Consider the following 21,404-nt stretch of genomic DNA (forward strand, 5'->3'; position numbering starts at 1 on the left):
CAGATTGTAAAGATCCAGGAATTTCAAACTAGAATTTGAGAGATGTGCTGCTAGCCTGGCAAAGATATTTGTTGGTGGGTGGGGAGGGGGGAGGGGGGGGGGGGGCAGGACACTCGGGAATCTGAATGTTTCCCACATTCTAGGACGAAGACAATCCATTCATTTCAGCAGTACCAGTAGCGGTAGCGGAAGCGGTACTTTCAGATCAAAACTGGCGAATTCTTACACTATGAAAAAAACATGTCAAATGAATCAGGAGAGTTCGTCGTACTCGAGCCACGATAGTGTGAAAGAAGTGAAAAGCAGGTTTTGGTCGCACCGAACGTGAAGACACTCGTGTTGCTTCACTTTTGTGTTCAACGAATGTTTTCCTTACAGTTTCCATGGGTTAGCACTCACGATGTTTTGTTCCATTTCACCGTGTGATTTTGCCTTCGGCCCTTGGCCAGACGGGACTGCAGAGGCCTGGACCGTACAATGCTGCGACATGGACACCCCGGGCCAGTCCATCTAAGCATTAGGGGAGAGGTGGGACGATGATAGATGGGAGCATTTTGCTGTGTAATGTGACATTCGTAGGCTGCAGCCGCACGGCTGTGTATTGACACGATGACCTCGTGAGCTGGCTTGGTCTAACCAATACGTTTCACCAGTCATCCATAACTCTTTAACATGACAGCCGGAACACTGTCCTGGAGCCCACGGTCTGCCACCATCTGAGCCTGAACATTCCGCCGCAAGCACACTATCAATGTATGTCGCGGGCGAACTAATATTAACGCGAATCAAGCATCATGAACACCCATAACACATCGATTGCGTCTCTTCATGCCTCCTGAGACCCTTATAGCCAGCCAAACCGATCACGCCGACTGAACTTGACTTGGACGTCCGCACGCCGCCATGGGCCACGCTGGACCAGCCGGACATGGGCCACGCTGGACCAGCCGGACATGGGCCACGCTGGACCAGCCGGACATGGGCCACGCTGGACCGGCCGGACATGGGCCGACGCGGGACCAGCCGGACATGGGCCGACGCGGGACCAGCCGGACATGGGCCGACGCGGGACGCCAGAGCGCCGCCGACGCTCGGCCTCCTTCCTCACACTCGACCGCCCGTGGATCACCCAGCAGCCGGCCCACAGGCCATCGCACGCGCGCCGAGGCGTGCTTTCTCTGTGTGTGTGTGGGGGGGGGGGGGGGGGCTGCGCCGGCAACAGGCATCGTGCTATTCCCTAACAGGCTTCCGGTGTCTGGGGCCGGTCCGCACGCCCCCCTCCTCTCCCACCCCAGCGAGGCGTGGTGGCGCGCCAGCCGGGAGTGCACGGGCCCGCGCGGGCCGACCGGCGGTGGGAGCGCACCTCGCACCAGCCGGCGCATGCGCAGACCACGTCCGGTCCGTGGCGCCGGCAGCCGCGGCCGGCCTCCGAGCCAGCAGTACATCACACGGTAGAGATCGACGGTCCGGCCACAGCCGAACCCGCGCCACACCAGCGGAGATCGGCCGAGCGCGGACCGCTGCCCGCCCGTTGGATCTTGCAGTATGGCGCTTCTTCAACCACAAAAATCGAGCCAAGCACACACCACTAGGCCATCGCTCCACACGACAATGGGAACTTGACGCCAGAGCTTGGACTTTTCCCACTCGACTGCCGCCCTCTCTCCTCTCCTCCTCCTCCTCCCCCGCCCGTGTCACTGGTCCAATCATCCTAGTAGTCCAGGGCCCATTCGTTCTCCTGCAGAAACGAGTCGATCACCTCCTTCATGGCGAGGTTGGGCACCAGCTGGTCGGCTGTCAGTTCGGCACGGGTTACCGGGTCGAAGTGTCCGACGCGCTGCCGACGGACAGAGCGACAGAGCCGCCGGTCAGGTCCAGTGATCAATACTGAGCGCCACCGCCGGCCACGGTCGTCCCAGACCCACCCGTTCACAACGGCCATCGCCAGCGGGCGGGGCGTCCCGCGCTAGCCAGGGGCCCAAACACACGGCCTTCACCGTCCGACAGCAGTCCAACGAGCCCTGGGGCGGAGAACCCCGGCTGACACGCTGGCCGAGGTAACACACCAATTAGCGGCTTTTAAAGACGGCGCCCATCCATACGCCACACAGAACGGGGTAGTCAGATGTTGACGTTGCGTGTCTGACCACCGGAAATAATTGCCTGTCACAATGTGACCGCGGAAAAACAAAAGGAAGGCGGCAAACGATTTGACAGCAGTCGGCAGCTGGTACCACACGTGGGGCCACAGGGACCCCGGATCAGCTTTACTGAGAACCGATCTTTCTTGACGCCACTTAACGAATGCATGCACGCTACGTGGCCAATCCAGTCCAAAGGCGCCGGGGTGCCCGCCACGGCGGACCACCGTGGCGGCGGGACCAGCACACGCTGCGCAGGGTGGCATGTTCGTATCTTCCTCCGACCCGCCACCCAAGGGCAGATGGCCAGGAGCGCTTCCAGTCAGACGCTTCGCGAGACACGAGCCTGTGCCGACAACCTTACTCGAAAATAAAGGCGTAACTTATGGCCCTACCTGCCCCTCCCAAGCAATGCGAAAGAAAACGGACGCAGGGGCCAGGTAAGAAACGCAGTACAAACGAGCGAGCGTAGTCCCGGTTACTGGTGGTGAACAGTAGTTGGTGAAAGCGTACTAGTTCAGCCAGGGGTCCGCCCGCCATCGCAGCACGAGCAGTGCGTTTGCCGCACGCCGCACATAAAGCTCGTACCGACAGGTGCTCCTGGATGTCCTTCCGGTCGTAGGTGATGCCGGACGGCGTGATGACGGGATCTCGCAGGATCTCGAAGCTGATCTTGCCACACAGGTAGTCGGGCACGTCCCTTTTCTGGAGGACAGAAAGTCACTGTTCTAAAGAGCGTTGTGAACGACGACGTCAATGGGATGTATTTCCCTGTCAGATACACAGGCAAGTCAACCAGCTTCATCAACGAGCTGGAGCCTGCGGTCCGGAGGCGGTGCGAGCAGGGCGATGGCCGACAGGGGTTGGCACATAAGTTATACCACCATGTCGGCGTCTTCCGACCGACACCCGTGAAATCACACAGAAAGATGACTGCAATCAGTACGACGGTTTCTTCTTACATCGCATTACAACTAAAAGTTACCAGAAATCGTTTTTCGGTGCATATTGTAACAGGAGAACGATGCGTCCATGCAAACAAATAGTCCGGAAGTATTTTACCATACAGCCTGGCACTGTCAGAGCATGCGCTGACCGATCCGATCCGACCCGACCCGGTCCGATCCGATCCGATCCGATCCGATCCGATCCGATCCGATCCGATCCGAGCCGAGACGATTCTGATGCGCTGATGCCGCTCGGTCCTCTGACCGATCAGAGCGGCCGCTAACCGCTGTCGCCGGCAGGGGCCGCAGCGGCGCTCGCGCGCTCGCGGCGCGGCACAGCCACCGGCCAGTAAAGCCAGGTGGCCGTGGAACAGGCTTTCCTAAATGGAGACGCGCCTCACAAAGCAATGTGTATACATGATGTTTTTCCCTCAATAGGGTTTATCACTGCATGGAAACGTTACAAAATGTGACTGGATCCCACCAGACCCCGCAATGGCCCGTCCGCCGGAAGGTGGCGCCAGCGTTCGCAGGCCGACGCGAGGGACTGTCGGGAAATGGGGCCAGAACCAGGAGCGCATGGAATGACAAAACCACACTGGAATCCTGCCAGCAATCAGCTTCTGGACATGCCACTAGCCGCACTGAGGCATGTCCACGCTTCTGGCGAGTGACCGCCAACAGGGCGGCAGTTTGGTCCGGCGATAACTCCCGCACTGCGGTAACACGCAGGACAGGCAAGTCAGCCCGGCACAGTGCCGACACGTACGGCACGAGCACATCTGGTTCATCTGAAGACGTTTTAGGCCTTGGGCACGCCTCAGTACAGTTACTTGCGCACTCAAAACATGACCCGGGATTCCAGTGCGGTTTTATCATTCCCATCCTGATTTTCACGACTAAAGGTTTCGAAAGATTCTAATCCATTCAAACAATTCGGAACCTGCGAACCCGACTCATCAGCTTTAGAGCATGCTGTACGCTTGTTTTACATTTTTACAAATTTTACAATTAATTGTTAACACTGCAATTTTTTAGAGTTCTGGTACATCGAACACACTCCCTGCAAACGTATTCATTTTGCATTGCTTACCTATTTTATTTATTGCTTATTGTTACTGAAAACTGAACAGCGATCAAAGATCATTCATTACCACGATATCTGGTCGTGGTGTGATCTTCCTCCACAAGCCTATCGCTTCTTCAGAGCATCGCATTTATCAACATGTACGACTACGGTGGCAGCGGGCGGCGAACCTGGAGATCGGGGATGACTGGCCGTGCAAAACAACTGCTGTTACTGACAGCAGGGGACCCGCTGCCCTAGACCAGACCAACCAATGGCAATGGTCTGCTGTTGTCCACCTTTGCCCCTGCTGGGGTTACCCTACCCGTCCACTGTTGTCCACCTTTGCCCCTGCTGGGGTTACCCTACCCGTCTGCTGTTGTCCATCTTTTCCCCTGCCGGGGCCACCCTAGCCGTCTGCTGTTGTCCACCTTTGCCCCTGTCGGGGTCACCCTACCCGTCTGCTGTTGACCACCTTTTCCCCCTGCCGGGGCCACCCTACCCGTCTGCTGTTGTCCACCTTTTCCCCCTGCCGGGGCTACCCTACCCGTCTGCTATTGTCCACCTTTGCCCCTGCCGGGGCCGCCCTAACCGTCTGCTGTTGTCCACCTTTGTCCCATGCCGGGGCCACCATACCCGTCTGCTGTTGTCCACCTCTGCCTCCTGCCAGGACCACCCCACCCGTCTGCTGCTGTCCACCTTTGTCCCCTGCTGGGGCTACCCCACCCGTCTGCTGTTGTCCACCTCAGCCCCATGCCGGGGCCACCCTACCCGTCTGCTGTCGTCGACCTTGGCGAACAGCTCGTTCAGCTGGGCGATGCGCTCGTCGCAGCGCTGCTCGATGTGGTGCACGCGCGCCTCGACTTCGTCGTCGGCGCCGTCGCCGGCGGCTGACTGGTCCGAGAGCAGGGCGTCCACCTGGCGGTCCTTGTCGTCGAGCAACAGGCGGCTGAGGTAGCTCTGGCGGCAGCGCCACACCCGGCCGTCAGCGGCGGACGTGGCACCACCGCGCCACCAGTCACGCGCACCCTCACCACATGGATACACCGCAACCGACGGTAAGGCAAGAAACACCCGCGACAATAACGTCAGTTCCCACCTCTACTCTCATCTCGTATTGCCTGCTTTGATTCCTTACTCCCACCCCTACAAGATTAGTAGGCCAACAACTAAGTACAGACCATATAGCAAAGGACAACTTCTCACCCTATTTGAGTTTTAATTCAATTTACTGACGTTTTTTCTACTGTTAAGTCTAACACACCATTGTGGAAGTACATTTTGGAGTTATTCGAATTTCTGAATTTGCCTAAATTTTCTGTTCTGGACAAAAGTTTGTGTTTCACTACTCCGGATCAAAACCGGCAGGGGTTTGTAATCCACACTGTTCATTTCTAGCCGTCAAAAGTCAGTGTAGCCTTCATACGTCCAGTCACGGGTTAGCAAATAAAGTGTGGAAGCCGTTAGGAAGGGAAGACTATGGACTGGGGTCCTATGGCCCAAATCAACGGCACCTGTCACAAGACATCCCAAATAAGGGTGCGTCGATTTCGAAATTCTTCTGAATATCGGGCATGGACGGGTGAAAATGAGAAGATGGTGATACATACAAACATGGTATATCGACCGACCGATCAGTTGAGCCCGGTGCTCGATCTGGGCGCTCGCGTCTATTGAGAGCGATTTCCACCATACTACAGCCCGCACGGCGGTTACGTGCGGCCAACAATCGTATGAGTTCGGCCAAAATCGCAGTCTTCGGGCTGCAACGGGCTCTCCAGGCGGCGCTGTGTGAACCAGCGCCGTGCCTGGCAGGAGAGCCCGGTCAAACGCTCATGGCGCCACGGGCTCTCCAGACGACGCTGTGTGAACCAGCGCCGTGCCTGGCAGGAGAGCCCCGTCAGACACTCAGGGCGATCCGATGTCACAGCAGGCACTACGGCTGTGCGGCACAAGCTCGCCGCACTGTACAGGGAAGGGCGAGCCGGGCAACACTAGAAACGACGCCCGGCGCGGCCCGGTTTACGCGCCGTTTGCTTGGCCAAAAACGAGATACGAGATGATGATGATGGGCTTCAGGACACGCCGCTGCGTTGGGCACACCGCGCCCATGACGTCACACAAGAACCACGGGTCCGGTGCATCAGTCATCTGCGGGACCCACAACACCTGGCTACTAAAGGGTTACTTTGCAGTCCGCTACTGGCGTGGGTGCACATCCCACTGAGCAGCACTAAAGCATGCAAGTCCACAGCAACAAACTGACACAAAGCTTGGCAGATTTCTATCTCGGACTACGCGGTCACAACTGCCCAAAAAGGTACAGGTTAGACTGGGATTCAATTGACAATTCAATTGACAAAATTAGACTGACAAAGCGCTGGGATTGCAGCAGTACGAGTTGTCTCTGAGTCACTAAGGCACCAATGACAGCAGGAACGAATCAACCGGCCAGCTTAAAAGGCAGCCCTTGACCAGCTTTTAACGAAACCTGTTCAACTGAATTAGGATACATCGCACATTGTTCGGTAGCTGAGTACAAGAGGCCTTCCTGCCACCCTTGACGTAAATAGCGCGTGGTGTAAAAGCTCCTAGGAATAGATGAGTTAGCTGAACAGAATGTGCATAGCTAGGAAAACTTATGTATCAAAACAAAGTTGAAGGCTATGACTAAAATCCTGCGTTGTCTACGCGTGATTTACAACCGCGATTGTAGCGCAGTACGCAACATGGCCGAGTTACTGATGCTCTTTTAATGTGATGACAAAACACAAGATCTGAGTCGTTTTTCTTCTTTGTTTGGCCAAAACATCAGTAACCGGTGCAATGTTCTTAATATGGGCATAACACGAACTTCACGACAAAACTGTAAATGTAATATTTTGTTACTGACATCATTGCAGCACAGTTAAGATCCGCTGTACAATCCCTAGAGCTGATGTAGACTTGTGTACTCCCTATGGCACGCGTTACACGTACTTCGTTGTTAGACATCTCGCGTGCTGTGTGAGAAGGTGGAATAGTAGTAAAATGGCAACACCTTCCACTCGCCTTGACCATAGGGCACTGACTTGACCAAGAGAGTGCTTTGGAACATAAATAATGGTGAAAATACCCAGTGTCATACTCCACAATGTGTGCACAAATCCTGGCAGCGAACTGGGCCAGATCTCTTGCCAGGCCACATATTTCACCAGACCAAGGCCAGGAAGATGTGTATGTCATAGCCTGGGGATTTTGGGCGCGCATCGACTGCTGTAGGTCATGCAGCTATGTCATAGCCTGCACACTACCTATCTCACAAGACATATCAGTAATGCCAGTATCATGATACTCAAACTTTACCTGCCAGCCTGTGATGCATTTCCTTATCTTCAAGTACCTTAACTTGTCTTAAGCCACTGACAGTACAAGAACAACTGACAAGCGAGCCTGCGCTCCTTTTGGGTATGTCATGTTTTCCGTCACCCTAGCCACGTACGATAACATGTCGGCAGTATCCCCTCGAGAGAATTTGTACTAGTTTGATCCAGACATTTTCGGCGACTCTTTTACCAGCCTGGAGTTTGTCATAGCATCGACTCGGGCTGGTGCGACGGGCGGTCGTAGGCTTGGTAAATGTTTCTAGCTAACAAACGCAAAACTGCAGCGCGGCGGCATGCCGCGTTTACCTCATATTCACCGTAACCCAGCGTCACTCACAAAATATAGGCCATGGTCGGAGAACGAATACAGGCCAGCTTAAAAAAGACTACGCAGCCCAAAGTATTCGCCCACATTCAGGAAAAATGTGATTCTTATCAGTTTGACTTACGCCCACCTGCGGCATTTCTGTTCACTTAGCTTTGATTCTAAGCCTATCAGTTCATCACAAATGTTCGTGATTCCGAGAGCGCAGAAATGTTTCCTAAATTGGCTCCAACGGTATTGGCATTACACAAATCGTCACATTGGCATTACACAACAGTAAAAACACATCAACACTAACAAACAAGAACGGGCCATGCTTTGGACAAACTGGCTAGCCCACGCCTAGACGACACATCGTTGGCTACGGTTGCAATTTATCGGGACTTTTGCGCGTTTCGGCGTCACCTGGTTACCTGGAGTTCAATTTCGCCGGCAATCCTCTGCTCCTCCTGCGTGCTCCAGCGCTTTTTCCGGACGAGGCGCAGCTGGCCGGCGATGTCGTCCCCGAAGAACTGCATCTGCTCGCGGGCAAGGTCGTGGGCTGCCGCCAGAGGAGCGGCCCAGCGTCAGCGAGACGGGAGCCGGGCCAGGAGCACGGACCTCGGCCACCCAGACAGCGAGCTCTCTCGGCCACTTAGACAGGAGCTCTCTCGGCCACTCAGGCCGGAGCTCTCTTGGCCACTTAGACAGGAGCTCTCTCGGCCACTTAGACAGGAGCTCGCTCGGCCACTTAGACATGAGCTCTCTCGGCCACTTAGACAGCGAGCTATCTCGGTCACACAGACAGGAGCTCTCTCGGCCACACAGACAAGAGCTCTCTCGACCACTCAGACAGCGAGCTATCTCGGCCACTCAGACATGAGCGCTCTCGGCCACTCAGACAGCGGGCTATCTCGGCCACACAGACATGAGCTATCTCGGCCACTCAGACAGCGAGCTATCTCGGCCACTCAGACATGAGCTCTCCCGGCCAGCTCTCGGGAGTTTGGCCCATGAGTATACAGCCCGTCCGTGAGACAAGAGCCCGACCAATGATGAAGTAGCCTGATCACTACGACAAGGCCCAAGTCAATGAGTAGGCTGCGCTGTCAATGTAAGGAAGTTGAGGCTGCGTTCATCTTCAACATAAAAGCAGCTCCTACACAGTGGCTAATCGTCAGTGCTATCGAGAGGTAGCGGACACTTCCCCATATTTTTATAAAGTATATAATTATGCCTTGCCCATGGTATGCGTTGTACTGCAATCGATACTACTCTATTAATGCTAGCACAGTTGTGGGTCTCAAAATCCGATCTTCTTCAGGTACAACATCCATCGGTTGACATCGCCGTCACCGGGGCTTCACGACGCGCTCAGCTGCCGCGGTGATATGGCTTCACGTGTGCGCAGCTTAACCGCTCCACTATCGGCACCAGCAGCTGTTTGTTCGGGAGCTGTGTTTGCTGGCCGATTTACGACAGACTTATCCAGAGATAAGTGGTGCTCGTGGTCTCGATCAAACGCTGTTCCCACCATCGTGTGAATCAACGGACCGGCGCTTCGGAAATTAAAAATTTGCATGAATTGACCTCCTTTGACCTCCAATTGACTTGACCTTGGACTGTGTTGACGTAGTGGAATGTTTCAGATGCACGATGTTGAATTATGTTGAAACTGTATGAAACATTACGGCATGTTCAGCAAGAACCTTTCATGTGATGCAGTTTTTCTACGCCACTCATCGATTTTCAGGGCTCGAGGGTCATTTCATGGAACCTGCGCCGGCACCAGTAATGAGGCATACAGAGATGGTGGCATGGCAATACCTGGATGGCAATACACCAGCTACCGATGACTCCCTTAATTCCTCGCTCCAACAATTACAGGCTGCGATCACAGGGCGCTGCAGGCAATACCCAAGGTGTTCGAAGTCAGTGAAATACCCCCAGCCGCGCAACATGGACAGCCGGCGGTCTCCCATCCCCCGCCCACCACCCCACCCCACTTTACCTCTCTGCAGGTGCCCCCAGCTGCGCCACACTGATAGCCTGCGGTCCCCTAACCCCCGCCCACCACCCCACCCCACCTTACCCCTCTGCAGGTGTTTGATGGACTCGTCATAAGCGTTGAGCTCCAGCAGCGCCTGGCCCAGGAAGAAGTGTCCCTTGACGTTGCCCGGGTCCATGGCGGGGTCCAGGGCGCGCCGACAGTCGGCACACGCCAGCTCCCACCTCTGCAGCTTCAGGTAGCACAGCGCTCGGTTGGTGAAGTAGTGCGGCACGTTCGGGTTCTTTATCTGCAACCACGGGCAAGACGTTGCAAACAAAGATTGGTCTTATTTTGGTTAAATTACCTGCAAACATAATGGTACTTCCAGGCATCTGTGAGCACAGAGCGCTGACTCTGTACTAGCTCCTGCCTGTGACAGACGACAGTAGCCACATAATTTTTCTAAGCGACTGGCCACGACAAACTCAACAGGAACATGGCTGACCAGGTGTGTATGCATCAACAGCAGACTGAATAACCTTTTTCATCAAGCTGTTTGCAAATTCCAGGACCACAGCTTCTATGTCAATGGGAGTACACCTGCACTTGATTCCACCTGGATGCAATCAATTCTGAATGATTCTGAACAAAAGGAAAAGGAGTCTAAGGTGAATCTTACTCAAAACAAAAGTTGAAAACTGGAACTGCATAACACACATAGAGGTTATAGAGCTATCTACATATAAACAATTTGAGCCAATTTGGTGACCCACCAGATGACTCAGCAGCCATTGGACAACACCACCACTCATTGAACATGCAAAGCTGTGGCATATCTGATGCAGGTCTGTCTCGCCTTATTTTTCCTCTTGAAATAGCAGCCTGTGTGCATTCTTGCATGAACACTTATTTCGACAATATCCAAACATTCACCAACAAGCCATTATGTCCTACAACCTGTTATGGGAACAAAAGACATCAGCTGTTCCCTGGCTCAGACTTTAACCCTTTATTACAATGCTAGTCATAGAGATCGATTCTATAATATATCAATATAAAATGTACCTTTGAATATACCATTTGGCCCAGTTCCATTACTTGCAGTCATTAATTGGCAATCACTAACAGGATAAATATATATAGCAGTAAACAGCTCTCACATTTGTTTTCCTATTACAAACTTTACATGCTATTTGATTATGATCAAGTTATTTCAAATTAGATGGCCATGTTGTCAGGGACAGACATAAGTCATTACACCTTTGCACCTCACAGATGGCCTGTGATCATATCAAGGCATTCTAACAGTTTGGATGCTTTCCCTTTGTTATGGCCCATTTCACATGTTTGCATGTTTCTTGCTTTGAGCGTAATGGGCCTCTGCACCATTATTAAACACACATGGGTGCACTATACAGCCATGTACTGGCTGCTGCTGCCAAGCTGCTCTGAAAGTACAATGCATAGGCGTGCTGAAAGACATCACACCATAAGATGTGGTGCTGAAGAGCAGCAGTTAGTGTCTGTCATGTGCATACCAGCATACAAACATTTTTATCATGTTAAATGTTCATGTTCATCACCAGGTCAGTTTCATCATGAAGAGCAGCAGTTAGTGTCTGTCATGTGCATATCAGCATACAAATATTGGGTCAGTTTCATCATGTTACTTGGTTGACTTGCTTGTTTGCCAATACATTTACACCAGGCAAAACCAAGGGAGGATTTTTGACACATCCATTTTGGGACCTAAGCTGACATGCCTCTGATATGATCCTGACATGCCTTTTTCATATCAACCTAAATTTTCACCAGCATACTATCCAAGCCTGGGTTGAAAGGTTCATGCAACACCACAACTGAATTCTCCTTAGCTGAATTTTGCATTTTGATAAGTAATGAGGCTAACCTTGCCCTTGTATTTTCTGCACAGACTACATGAATGTCAGGAATAGTACTTCAAACTACAGCACATCAGGGCAGGAATACTGCTGTTCACCCATTTAACATGGTTCTTCAGCAAGAAAACTTGTTAAGAGCAAGGTATGTAATACATATGGGATTTAGGTAACCTGGTGTGCATCCAGGACATGGTGATGGTGGGGGAGGGGAAGACCCTTTGTTTCCATTCTAGTTTTATTTCCCACCCCTCCCCCCTCACATACCATTTTGAAGGTTTCTGCATCCTTGCTTTTTTATGAACTTGCTTCTTTGACTTGTTACATGTAAGTGTCCCTCCCTTATGAACACCATATGAAAATCAAAGGTTTGGAGCAGTCATATTGGCTGCTGTAACATACCTGAGAAAACTGTAGTGGGAACCCATGCATCCTTTTATTACTGTTCAGAAAATTTTCAGCTGTTCATGACTAACACAGCAAAATTGGATATCTCATGTTTTAACAATCAATCTTCCCCCAAATAAACATTATCAAAGGAGTAGTTAAATCATGTGTTTTGGCAGTGAGTTTGTTTGCATGGTCAGACCCAGTCTTTGCACATATAGCCTATCTTATCAGTCTAAAATTGAGCACAATTTGACCCAGAATGAATAGGAGCAAGCGCTTTCCAGACTCAGAACACCAAATTCATGTAAGCATCCAGTACAGAAAATGGACTTTTTAGGACTTGCACTGGTCTAACCACTTGGGAATACCCAGCCACCAGTCACTTACAATAGCTTTGCTGTAGCAGGCAATGGCATCATTGAATTTTCTTGTGGCAAAAAAAGCGTTTCCCATCTCCTTCAGCTGTTGCGCACTAAGCTTTGGCTCGTCACCAGTCTGTGGCTTCTTGGCCGTCTTAGTTCGCTCCATATCTGTGAATTTTGACCAATCTTTTTGACAAAGTCGCCTCGGTGACTTGACCAGTCAAGCAATCTCCACTACATGAAAATACCGGTGAATTTCCTATTCATGCACACCTTCCCCTACACCCCACTCTTTGTCTATTACAGGTCACTATCATAACGACTTTTACAAGCGGGGCAGAGCCGATGTTTGTGGATGCGGCATGAAGGTCTTTGCTGCGTCCAGATCGCATTTAAGTATGCAGCTGCCCAGCAGGTCGAACTAATTTACTGTCACAATACACTCCAAATATTGTGGCAAAAACTATTGACCTCATGAAAAGAAAACTTGTAACAAAAGAAAGACACTACTTCGCAGATAGCGCAAAGTAAACTAAATGATCATGGATCAATTGGATCAAAAGTTTTCTTTCTACAAGTAAGTCATGAATAACACAATTTACCACTACCGCCTGCTTCGGGCCGATCGCGCTCAACTTTACATTTCTGGGATGGGTTGTACTAGCACACCATGGTTTGCATGCGTATATTATTAAAGAACCTCAAGTTTGCCTATTTGCGGGGTACACACCTACATACGTGATGGGTGGCGCCATACATATTGAGTTGGGGGAGCGTCACTCTTTAGAACGTGGGGGGGGGGGGGGGGGGGGCTAAGGCGATAAGGTTCACCGAACCTACCCCCAAAAGGCTGATTCCTCTCCGAATAAAAGCTACTTCAATTTGCGTCCTCGGAGATGTACATAATAGTTCAAAAATACTCCGTGATATTTCAACTTTGGTTTGGTTTCGCCTCTTTTTATTCCATTCATTCATCTATTCATTCCTTACCTTATCTTACCTTATGGTGATCGGGAATTGTAAAAGGCCACTAGGCCTGTAGGTCCTGGTCTCGTCAGGCTCCCGGTCCGGTAACCAAACAGTCTCAAATTATGGGAAGATTCAGTGTGGGACGTCGTACGTGATGTCAGCCCAGTGCGTATCAAGCCTAGACTTGAACTGTTCAACTGAGGTCGACGACACGACCGGGTGTGGAAGAGCGTTCCAGTCGTTGACAACCCGCGTGCTGAACGAGTTATGACGGACGAGAGTCCTAGCTCGAGGTTTTCTGGGCTTCCATTGGTGTCCTCTCGTCGCCTCCGAGTTGTGCTTTGTCAGGAACTTCTCTTCCGACAGGAACACACTTCCGTGAAACAGCTGGTACACTGTTACCATGTCTCCCCTACGACGACGATAGTACAGTGAGGGCAACTGAAGGATTTTTGAACATTCGATTTCATTCATTTATCTCACTTTTATTCAGTGAAGCATTCCTTTAACGTGAATGTTTCTCATTTAAGGATGTTGAAACAATAATCATGATGATGAAAACATATGTGATAAAAACGTATAAAACATATATACAAAACCATATATGATGAAATAAGCTCATTTATAACTATTGGTGTCCTTTTTGAGCAGAATGTCCCATATTTAAATACACTGAAGTAAGCGTCACATATCGTTAAATAAGCTCACATATAACTGTTATTATACATTTAAATGGTAAGGGCTGCTCTAGCCAATACAATTTGTGTTGGGTAATTTTGCTCCTCAATACGTCATTGTAATGCTACGTAATCGCACAACGCCTTGCATAACCTTGCCAATAGGCAGCCGTCATACTTGGAACTAGTGCTCACGAACGCCAGATATGAACGACTCGACAAAAACATTTTTATTGGCCTTGATCATGGCCAATAGGACAACAGGATTTGAATGACGCGATTATAGCGTCATGGATGCCTGGGTTACCTTGGAAGTCTCCCCGAAATGGTCTGTGCATCTTCGCCGGCTGTAGCCCAGGAACTAGAGAAACTTAGGTATTACGGAGCGCAGGGCTGTGAACTGCACTGAATGAGCTTCAAGGTGGATACTTCAGTACCAATGTGGAAAACCCCATGCATACAAACATACACAAACCTACAAACCACAAACCCCATACAAATGTGGAACATCATTTTTAAGTGTAGGAGACTGCTCCAGACAACAGCATTTCCCTGTGCAGTACAGATGCTCCTCAATACGTCATTATGTAATTGCGTCATAGATATTTTTTAAGCGTTCAGATACTGCCAACATTATTCCAGCTGGTTAACGTTCACAATATTTGGAAATCGTGCCGACGGACGCCAGATCTGAACAGCTGGACGATAACATTGCTCCTCGATTGCTTCCAATCATGTTGTCCAATACGTCATTGTTTAACGTCGTCATGAAACGATTGTATGAAGTTGAGGTGCGGCCAAATCAGCCGTGCGAAATTGTCACCGCAGCACTTTTTCACGCACAAAGGACGCGCGTTTGCGCAGCGCGTGCATACTGTTCGAGGAAACATGACGGGGAAGCATATTTAGCACACGTAGAGCTGAGGTTAGTAGCCACGTCGTGTGCGTACCTTCATAGATGCGGAATCTTAAAACAAACACGAACTATGAAGAATATATTTTAACGACAGAAGACAACACAGGCCACAAACCATCAAAACCGCTGCGCAACCTCGCTTGTAGTACATCTCTGCATATTATCACAAGAAGCCATAGCATCCCATATCACTAAAAACAACACATAACAGATCACAGGCTGGCCCACCGTTCTGCACCGCCCCGCCGGGGGCCGTCCTTCCTGGGACGAGCACGGCTCGCTCTCCACAGCGGGTCCTCCGTGAACACGGCCGGCCCCGGCTCCGAGCAGGCCGTCGGCCGCTGGCGTCCGGCACGTCATCACGGGGAACCACCCCTGCGCGATCGGCTATCGTCGGAGTCGCCGTTTCCCTGGCGCGGCGGCGGCGGCGGCAGGTCACCAGCAGGCCGTCGGCCGCTGGCGTCCGGTACGTCATCACGGGGTACGACCCCTGCACGATCGACTACCGCCGGAGCCGTCGTCTCCCTGGCGCGGCGGCTCGGCGGCGGCAGGTCACCAGCCACCGAGCCGCGCGTCCGGCGGCGGACCGCCACCGTTCGCGCTCATCGCTCGGCTCGCTGGCGCGTCTCCACCTGCTGCACTAGCCGGGACAGCAGCTGGCGCTGACTGTCGTCGAGCAGGGGCCGCAGGTCGCCCTCGAGGGCGTACAGCGCCGGCAGGTGGCGCCGGCGCACTGCCAGCGTCAGCGACTGCAGCAGCAGGCGGAGCGACTCGCCGATGTGGCCTCCTGCCGGAGCGACGGCCACACTCAGCACGGCTGCTCTGACCGCAGGTCGGAGCGACGGCCACACTCAGCACGGCTGCACAGACCGCCGGCCGGAGCGACGGCCACACTCAGCACGGCTGCACAGACCGCCGGCCCGATCCGTAGCACCACCCAGCCGTTGTCGTGGTGAGCAGACCAGCAGCGCACTTCAAGTCAATGAAAAAGGCGTGCCTAGAATCTGAACACAGCCCATGAAACTATGCGTAGTTCACATAATTGGGTGTCACTGCTGTTGTGTGTATGTGTGGGGGGGGGGGAGTCCGTGATGGGCGGCTGCGCTGCGCTGCTGCCGGGCCGCCGCTGGATGTTTGTGGGCCACCGGTTGCTGCTGTCACACCTCCTCACGAGAGCGAATTTATAATGAGGACCCCATTGGTCAGCATACGAACCAAATAATATTAGTGTACAATTCGGCCCATTGTAACTCCGATACACCCGACATCAACACACACTCCTGTGAGCCACAGAGCTGGGATGAGGTGGGTGACCGGGGTACTGGCGGGATGGTAGGTCCGGTCAGGCGCCATGAACGGTTCCCTCCCCGCACATGGCTGTGCGCCCTTAACCACGGTATCCCACCTCAGCCTTTTCAGCTGACGGTAATATTTAAACGGGGCAAAAACGGACCAGATGTAGTTATAATACGCCCAACTGGTAGGGATCACACGCAAATGGCGAATTATATTGGCAAGGGCAGGCTGGATAACGGACCTGGGAGCCCCCTCCCCCCCCCCCCCCCCCACCTCAGCCTTAACTGATCCGCGCAGACTCCACGCATTCGGCGCCTCACCACACTCGCTCCAGGCATTCACATCCACTGGCGCCCACGCCACTCCACTCATTCTCTGCTCCCACGGGGATGGGACATCCCCTCCCCCTTTATCCAGAGCCTTGGCATTATAATTCGCTCGTCTGTGTGAGTCCTTGTTAAGCTAACTTGTATCTATGTCACATTTAAAATGTTTACTAAAGCCACGTTTAAGCACTATTTGAATCATAAGCTGATTTGTCAGCTCGGCACCGGTGCAGCTACTGGGCCGACATCAGGTGTCCGAAGCTGAACGGCGACTCGTTCCCTCGCCGACCTCCAGGGTGACGGCTCACTGATCGGACGACACTTCCTGCGCTCCGTCCAAGGTGCGCGGCCTATACCACATTCAGCCACCCCCGCTCGCAGCTTTCCGCTGCTGTGCACGCGCCTTAGGCAGCGCCTCGTCCAGCACGGAGGCGTCACCTCCGGCGCCTCTGCGCCCTCGCCTCCGTCTGCCGGAGCAAGCTTTGTAAGGCACCGCCCCAGGACGCGTCGCTCAGAGGCCTGGAGGCGGACAGCGCGCCCGACGGGACGTTGGAGCCCCTCAGGAGACGAGCGCCCGGCGTGACCAGCGTTCACGCCTTACGGTCTCCTCGGCCGGCGCGCTCTGGAGACTCGGCAGGACCGGCCTGTCCGGCGACCCGGTCCCTTGTCGCCCTTCCTATGAGCGTCGATGGCAGGACCTCTATCTGTCCCGAACATCCCGCCATCAAGCATAAGGCCTGACGTACACCACGTCGGAAGAGAGCACGCTGTGTCCTGTTCTCTCCTAAGGCATGGTACACCAACAGATAGATCCAGCTACCGCCGTGCATGATCCGGCATCCCGGGCGGTCCCCACTGGTCTTTCGTCAAACCATGATCTATGCCCTTCATGACGTCACGCCTCAGGTTGTGAAAGTCAACAAAAACGAGCCGAACGTGTCTTCGTCCAAACAAGAGCGAAACTGTGCCTTCGAGTCGCGCTGCCCACAAACGTACATCTGCGTAAAAGTAGAACTGCGGTCGTCTGGTTCCACAACCTTCCATAGTCGAGTCGTGCTGCTCGGGCGCGTTCTGCGCCTATCACCCTTCGGCTACGGTCTCTATATGGTTCGGTATTCGGGAGAGGACAGCATGTTGGGTATCGGACGAAAGTCTGACCGTCCGGCGACAGTTGACCGCGTCGATACCTCAAAAGAGTGCAACAAAAGACACGCGCACGAATGCCACGCAGTCAGATAATAACTCGGGCCTGACAAACAATAAAATACAGGGAAAGGACAGCGCACGCATGGCGAAATCCACGTGGCTGCGCTGGATGAGATCCGGCAGGGGTTCCGCCGCCCGATCGATCAGAAAACAAGTTATAAGAGAATCAGAAAAGTTAAACCGCCCCACTAGCCCACTCATTAACGCCATAATGAAAGGAGACTTTAAGGAATATGTAGGCGCGGCCAGTACGCCGCGCCAGGCCGCGACGCGGGATAGACGGGGGCCATGACGAGCTGCGCCTCCACGTGGCCGCCTCCGACGAAAATCAAGATAGCCTCGGCGCGGGCTAATGGGCGAGCCGTCGCGCCGAAGCGGGTGTTAACGGCCTCACACTTGGAAAACCAGAGGCTCGCGGTTCGATTCCCCGCAGTGCCCGCCTTTCCCGCCGGAGTGAGAGGCAGACGACGCCATACAGCCTGAGCAGCTGAGTGCGCCACAAAACCCCCAAAACAACGACGACGACGTGTTAACGGCCTCGGTCACCATGCCCACCCACGCCGGGCGCGAGTGCCCGTCACCGCCTGGCCGAATCACTCCCAGCCCCGCTTCCACGCTAAGCCATTTAAAACGCGGACCGCCACCTGCATGTACAAAACAATGACAGAGACATGGACGAACCACGCGACACGCCATGACCCTACCCCCTTTAATTATGGGAGAGCACTCGAGACACACTGCCCAGCAGGGAGGGTCGCATGGCCGGTGCCCCCCCCCCCCCCGTAACTGCAAGGGGGGGGGGAGGTGGCCGTGGCCCGCGCCCGCCCGGTGAGGAGGGGGTCAAGGGACACGGGAGCGCCACCCGTCCATGACCCGGAAGGATTGGGACCACAGCTTGTGGACTCACACGTGCACGTTGTCGCCGGTGTCCCGCTGTCCGCGGAGCCAGATATCGCCGCCTCGTTGCCACCACCACTTTTCCTCCGCGCTCCTCACTCCTCGGGACTCCCCAGTAGACTCCCCACTCCTCCAGTGCCTCCCCGGGAATCCACTGAGACTCTCCTCTTGAGACTCTCTCCCTCCGCACCATCCGCAATTTTCCATGAGTCTCCCAACTGGGTCGGCCCACCCTCGTTTCCTCGCGCGGTCCAATAGTTTTGCCGCCTCACCCCCTCCGTCCAATGCGTTGCCCGGCCGGCCTGCGCTGCTTTCATAGTTCGCCCCCCCCCCCCCCCAACGTGCCACTGGGCCAAACCTCGGGCGTGGCGTCGCTGGCGACGATGCAAGGCCCGCCCGCTCTCGCCTCGGGCGGGACCTGCGCGTCCCCTCTGGCCCAGTTCCCACGTGGCGTGGCGCGTTTGACGCCAGCTGGGGTGACTGCGGCGCCGGCGAGGCGGGGTTCTCGTGGCACAGCGGCACATATCTTCATGTCAGACAAACACCTCTACGCGCATGTTTCGCCGGTGGTCCGGCTTCTCGCGTCCGTTAATCTTGATCGGCCGGCGGAGGGCAGGCGTTCCCCTTTGACGTGATGGTCTATTTCGGTAGAAGAGGCCACCGTCATGGCCGATCCGGGGGACACCTGGCGTCGCTATGCTGACGCGGGTTTATCACCGGAGCTTCAGGCCGATCCGCGCCCTCCTCTCGTCCTAATGGTCATGTGTGGCGCGGCGTGGGGGAGCTTCAGACAATGACCGGCTCGCCTACCGTCCCACGCTCCACGCGGGAAGCCTCGCCGATTCTGCACGGGTGGCGTGCAAAGTGGAAAGTAAGAAAATGTATGCCTATACTGTCAGATGATTATAATACTACACGCGCACGCGCGCGCTCCGGACTCCTCCGGACTGGGCTGGTGAGCGGACCTGGCTGAATTACCTCTCTGCCGCGTCGTCTCGCCGCCGCCGAAGCTCTCCAGCAGCCGGGTGTGGGCCGGCTTCCGCTGCGCGGCCGGCGGCTCCATGGCCAGCAGCAGCAGCAGCTGGCTCACCTCGCACCTGGCGGTCACCGCACCGCTGACCGAACCACGCGCTGACATATAGCGACGCCGCGCGCGGCGAGCGTGCGTGTAGGGTCACCCAATGTCGTCACAGTAGCTCACCGGGTGTCCTCACACTAGCTCGCACTGTAGCCTGAACATGCGTGCCAACATGTATAGAGTGGAAACATCGATGCTCAGTGGATACCTTAAAGCCACGCACAAATAGCACGTGCATTCGAGCTTAATATGTGATCATGGGCTGAGCCCGGAACTTTACCGGTAAAATGCCTCGTAACATGTTCGAAACGCATTCATAGGAAGCCATCAACAGACGTTTAATTTATCAAGATTACGTCTAACACTTTCAATGGATGCACGGTGGTGGTGCGCCAGGCCGGCTGATCGGTGGGGCGGTGGTGGTGGTGTGCCAGGCCAGCTAGCAGTGGGCCAGTAGTGGTGCGCCAGGCCGACTGATCAGTGGGACGGTGGTGGTGCGCCAGGCTGGGATAGTGGTGTTGGTGCGCCAGGCCGGCTGATCAGTGGGACGGTGGTGGTGCGCCAGGCCGGCTCATCAGTGGTGCCTCGCAGCTGGTCGATCCGGCTCACCATCTGAGGTAGGTGCTGCAGACCCCGACGGCCGGCCGACCGCCGCACTCCTGCACCGAGGCGTGCATGTCGTCCAGCGTGGACAGGGCCGCCTCCAGATCCACTGCGGGGGGCACAAACTGCCATCACACGTCCGCAATGGAGAGGGCCGCCTATGAAGCGACTTGAGACGTTACAGCCCTTAAACCTGAGCGCCTGTTGGCGGCATCATATTAGCATCTGGTAGTTAAGTTGGGTACTTACCCAAAAGTAAAACCTACCTGCCTACCAATCCGCTGGGGTGCTACCGCACCCCGCCCGAAAGGAATAGATCCATAAGCCAAAAAACACCACATATGTCACAAAGGCACAACCCTGTGAGTCCCACACCACGGGGTGCACTCTGTGAAGAGAGTCCTGTCGCGGATGTCCGCCGGAGCTGGCAGGCAGGGAACGGCTGCACTGACCGAGCTCCAGCTGACACTGAGCGGCCAGCCGGCGGCTCTACAGCGAGCCCGGCGGCGCCGCTGCACTGACCGAGCTCCAGCTGGCACTGAGCGGCCAGCCGGCGGCTCTCCAGCGAGCCCGGCGGCGCCTGCAGGTCAGCCGCGTCCTGGAAGTACAGCAGCGCCTGGCGGCCGCGGCCCAGCCGGCGCAGCGCGTGCGCCAGCTCCAGGCAGGCACGTGCAGCCAGCAGGCCGCGCTGCGCCTCCAGCTGCTGGTGGATGACGGCGTTGTAGAGGCTGACGGCCGCCTGCAGCTGCGGCCCGGCCGTGGCGTCGCGCTGTTCGGCCAGCTGCCGGTGTGCCTGCGGTCAGCCAGAGCAGCGCCGGTGTCAGGCCGGCGACGAGCGGTCACCGGCGCGCCCCGGCCGAGCAACGCCGCCAGAGCAGCGACACAAACACTAGCCTCACTACCATACAGACGGCGGAGGCTGTACCAGCTCCTGCCGACTACCCGGCGGCCTCTGGTAACAATCCCACTGGCG

At 54.5% G+C, this 21,404-nt stretch overlaps 2 protein-coding genes across 2 annotated transcripts; both read right to left on the bottom strand.

Annotated features, from left to right (window-relative positions):
- Positions 1 to 576: 576 nt before the first annotated feature.
- On the bottom strand, positions 577 to 12,777 carry STUB1 (STIP1 homology and U-box containing protein 1). Its single transcript, XM_037218631.1, has 6 exons — positions 12,489 to 12,777; positions 9,916 to 10,120; positions 8,258 to 8,385; positions 4,926 to 5,114; positions 2,730 to 2,846; positions 577 to 1,837 (listed from the first exon to the last, which is right to left on the bottom strand). Exons 1-6 carry the CDS (start codon positions 12,627 to 12,629, stop codon positions 1,712 to 1,714), a joined length of 906 nt encoding a protein of 301 aa, XP_037074526.1. The 5' UTR covers positions 12,630 to 12,777; the 3' UTR covers positions 577 to 1,711.
- A 2,314-nt stretch (positions 12,778 to 15,091) lies between these two features.
- Positions 15,092 to 20,002, bottom strand: LOC119095691 (40-kDa huntingtin-associated protein). The gene is made up of 3 exons (XM_037218547.1): positions 19,965 to 20,002; positions 19,729 to 19,847; positions 15,092 to 15,812 (listed from the first exon to the last, which is right to left on the bottom strand). Exons 1-3 carry the CDS (start codon positions 20,000 to 20,002, stop codon positions 15,628 to 15,630), a joined length of 342 nt encoding a protein of 113 aa, XP_037074442.1. The 3' UTR covers positions 15,092 to 15,627.
- Between the last annotated feature and the right edge of the window lie 1,402 nt (positions 20,003 to 21,404).

This window comes from Pollicipes pollicipes, unplaced genomic scaffold (genome assembly GCF_011947565.3).
Source record: "Pollicipes pollicipes isolate AB1234 unplaced genomic scaffold, Ppol_2.1 Scaffold_4219;HRSCAF=4965_pilon_pilon_pilon, whole genome shotgun sequence".
NCBI classification, from domain to species: Eukaryota; Metazoa; Arthropoda; class Thecostraca; order Pollicipedomorpha; family Pollicipedidae; genus Pollicipes; species Pollicipes pollicipes.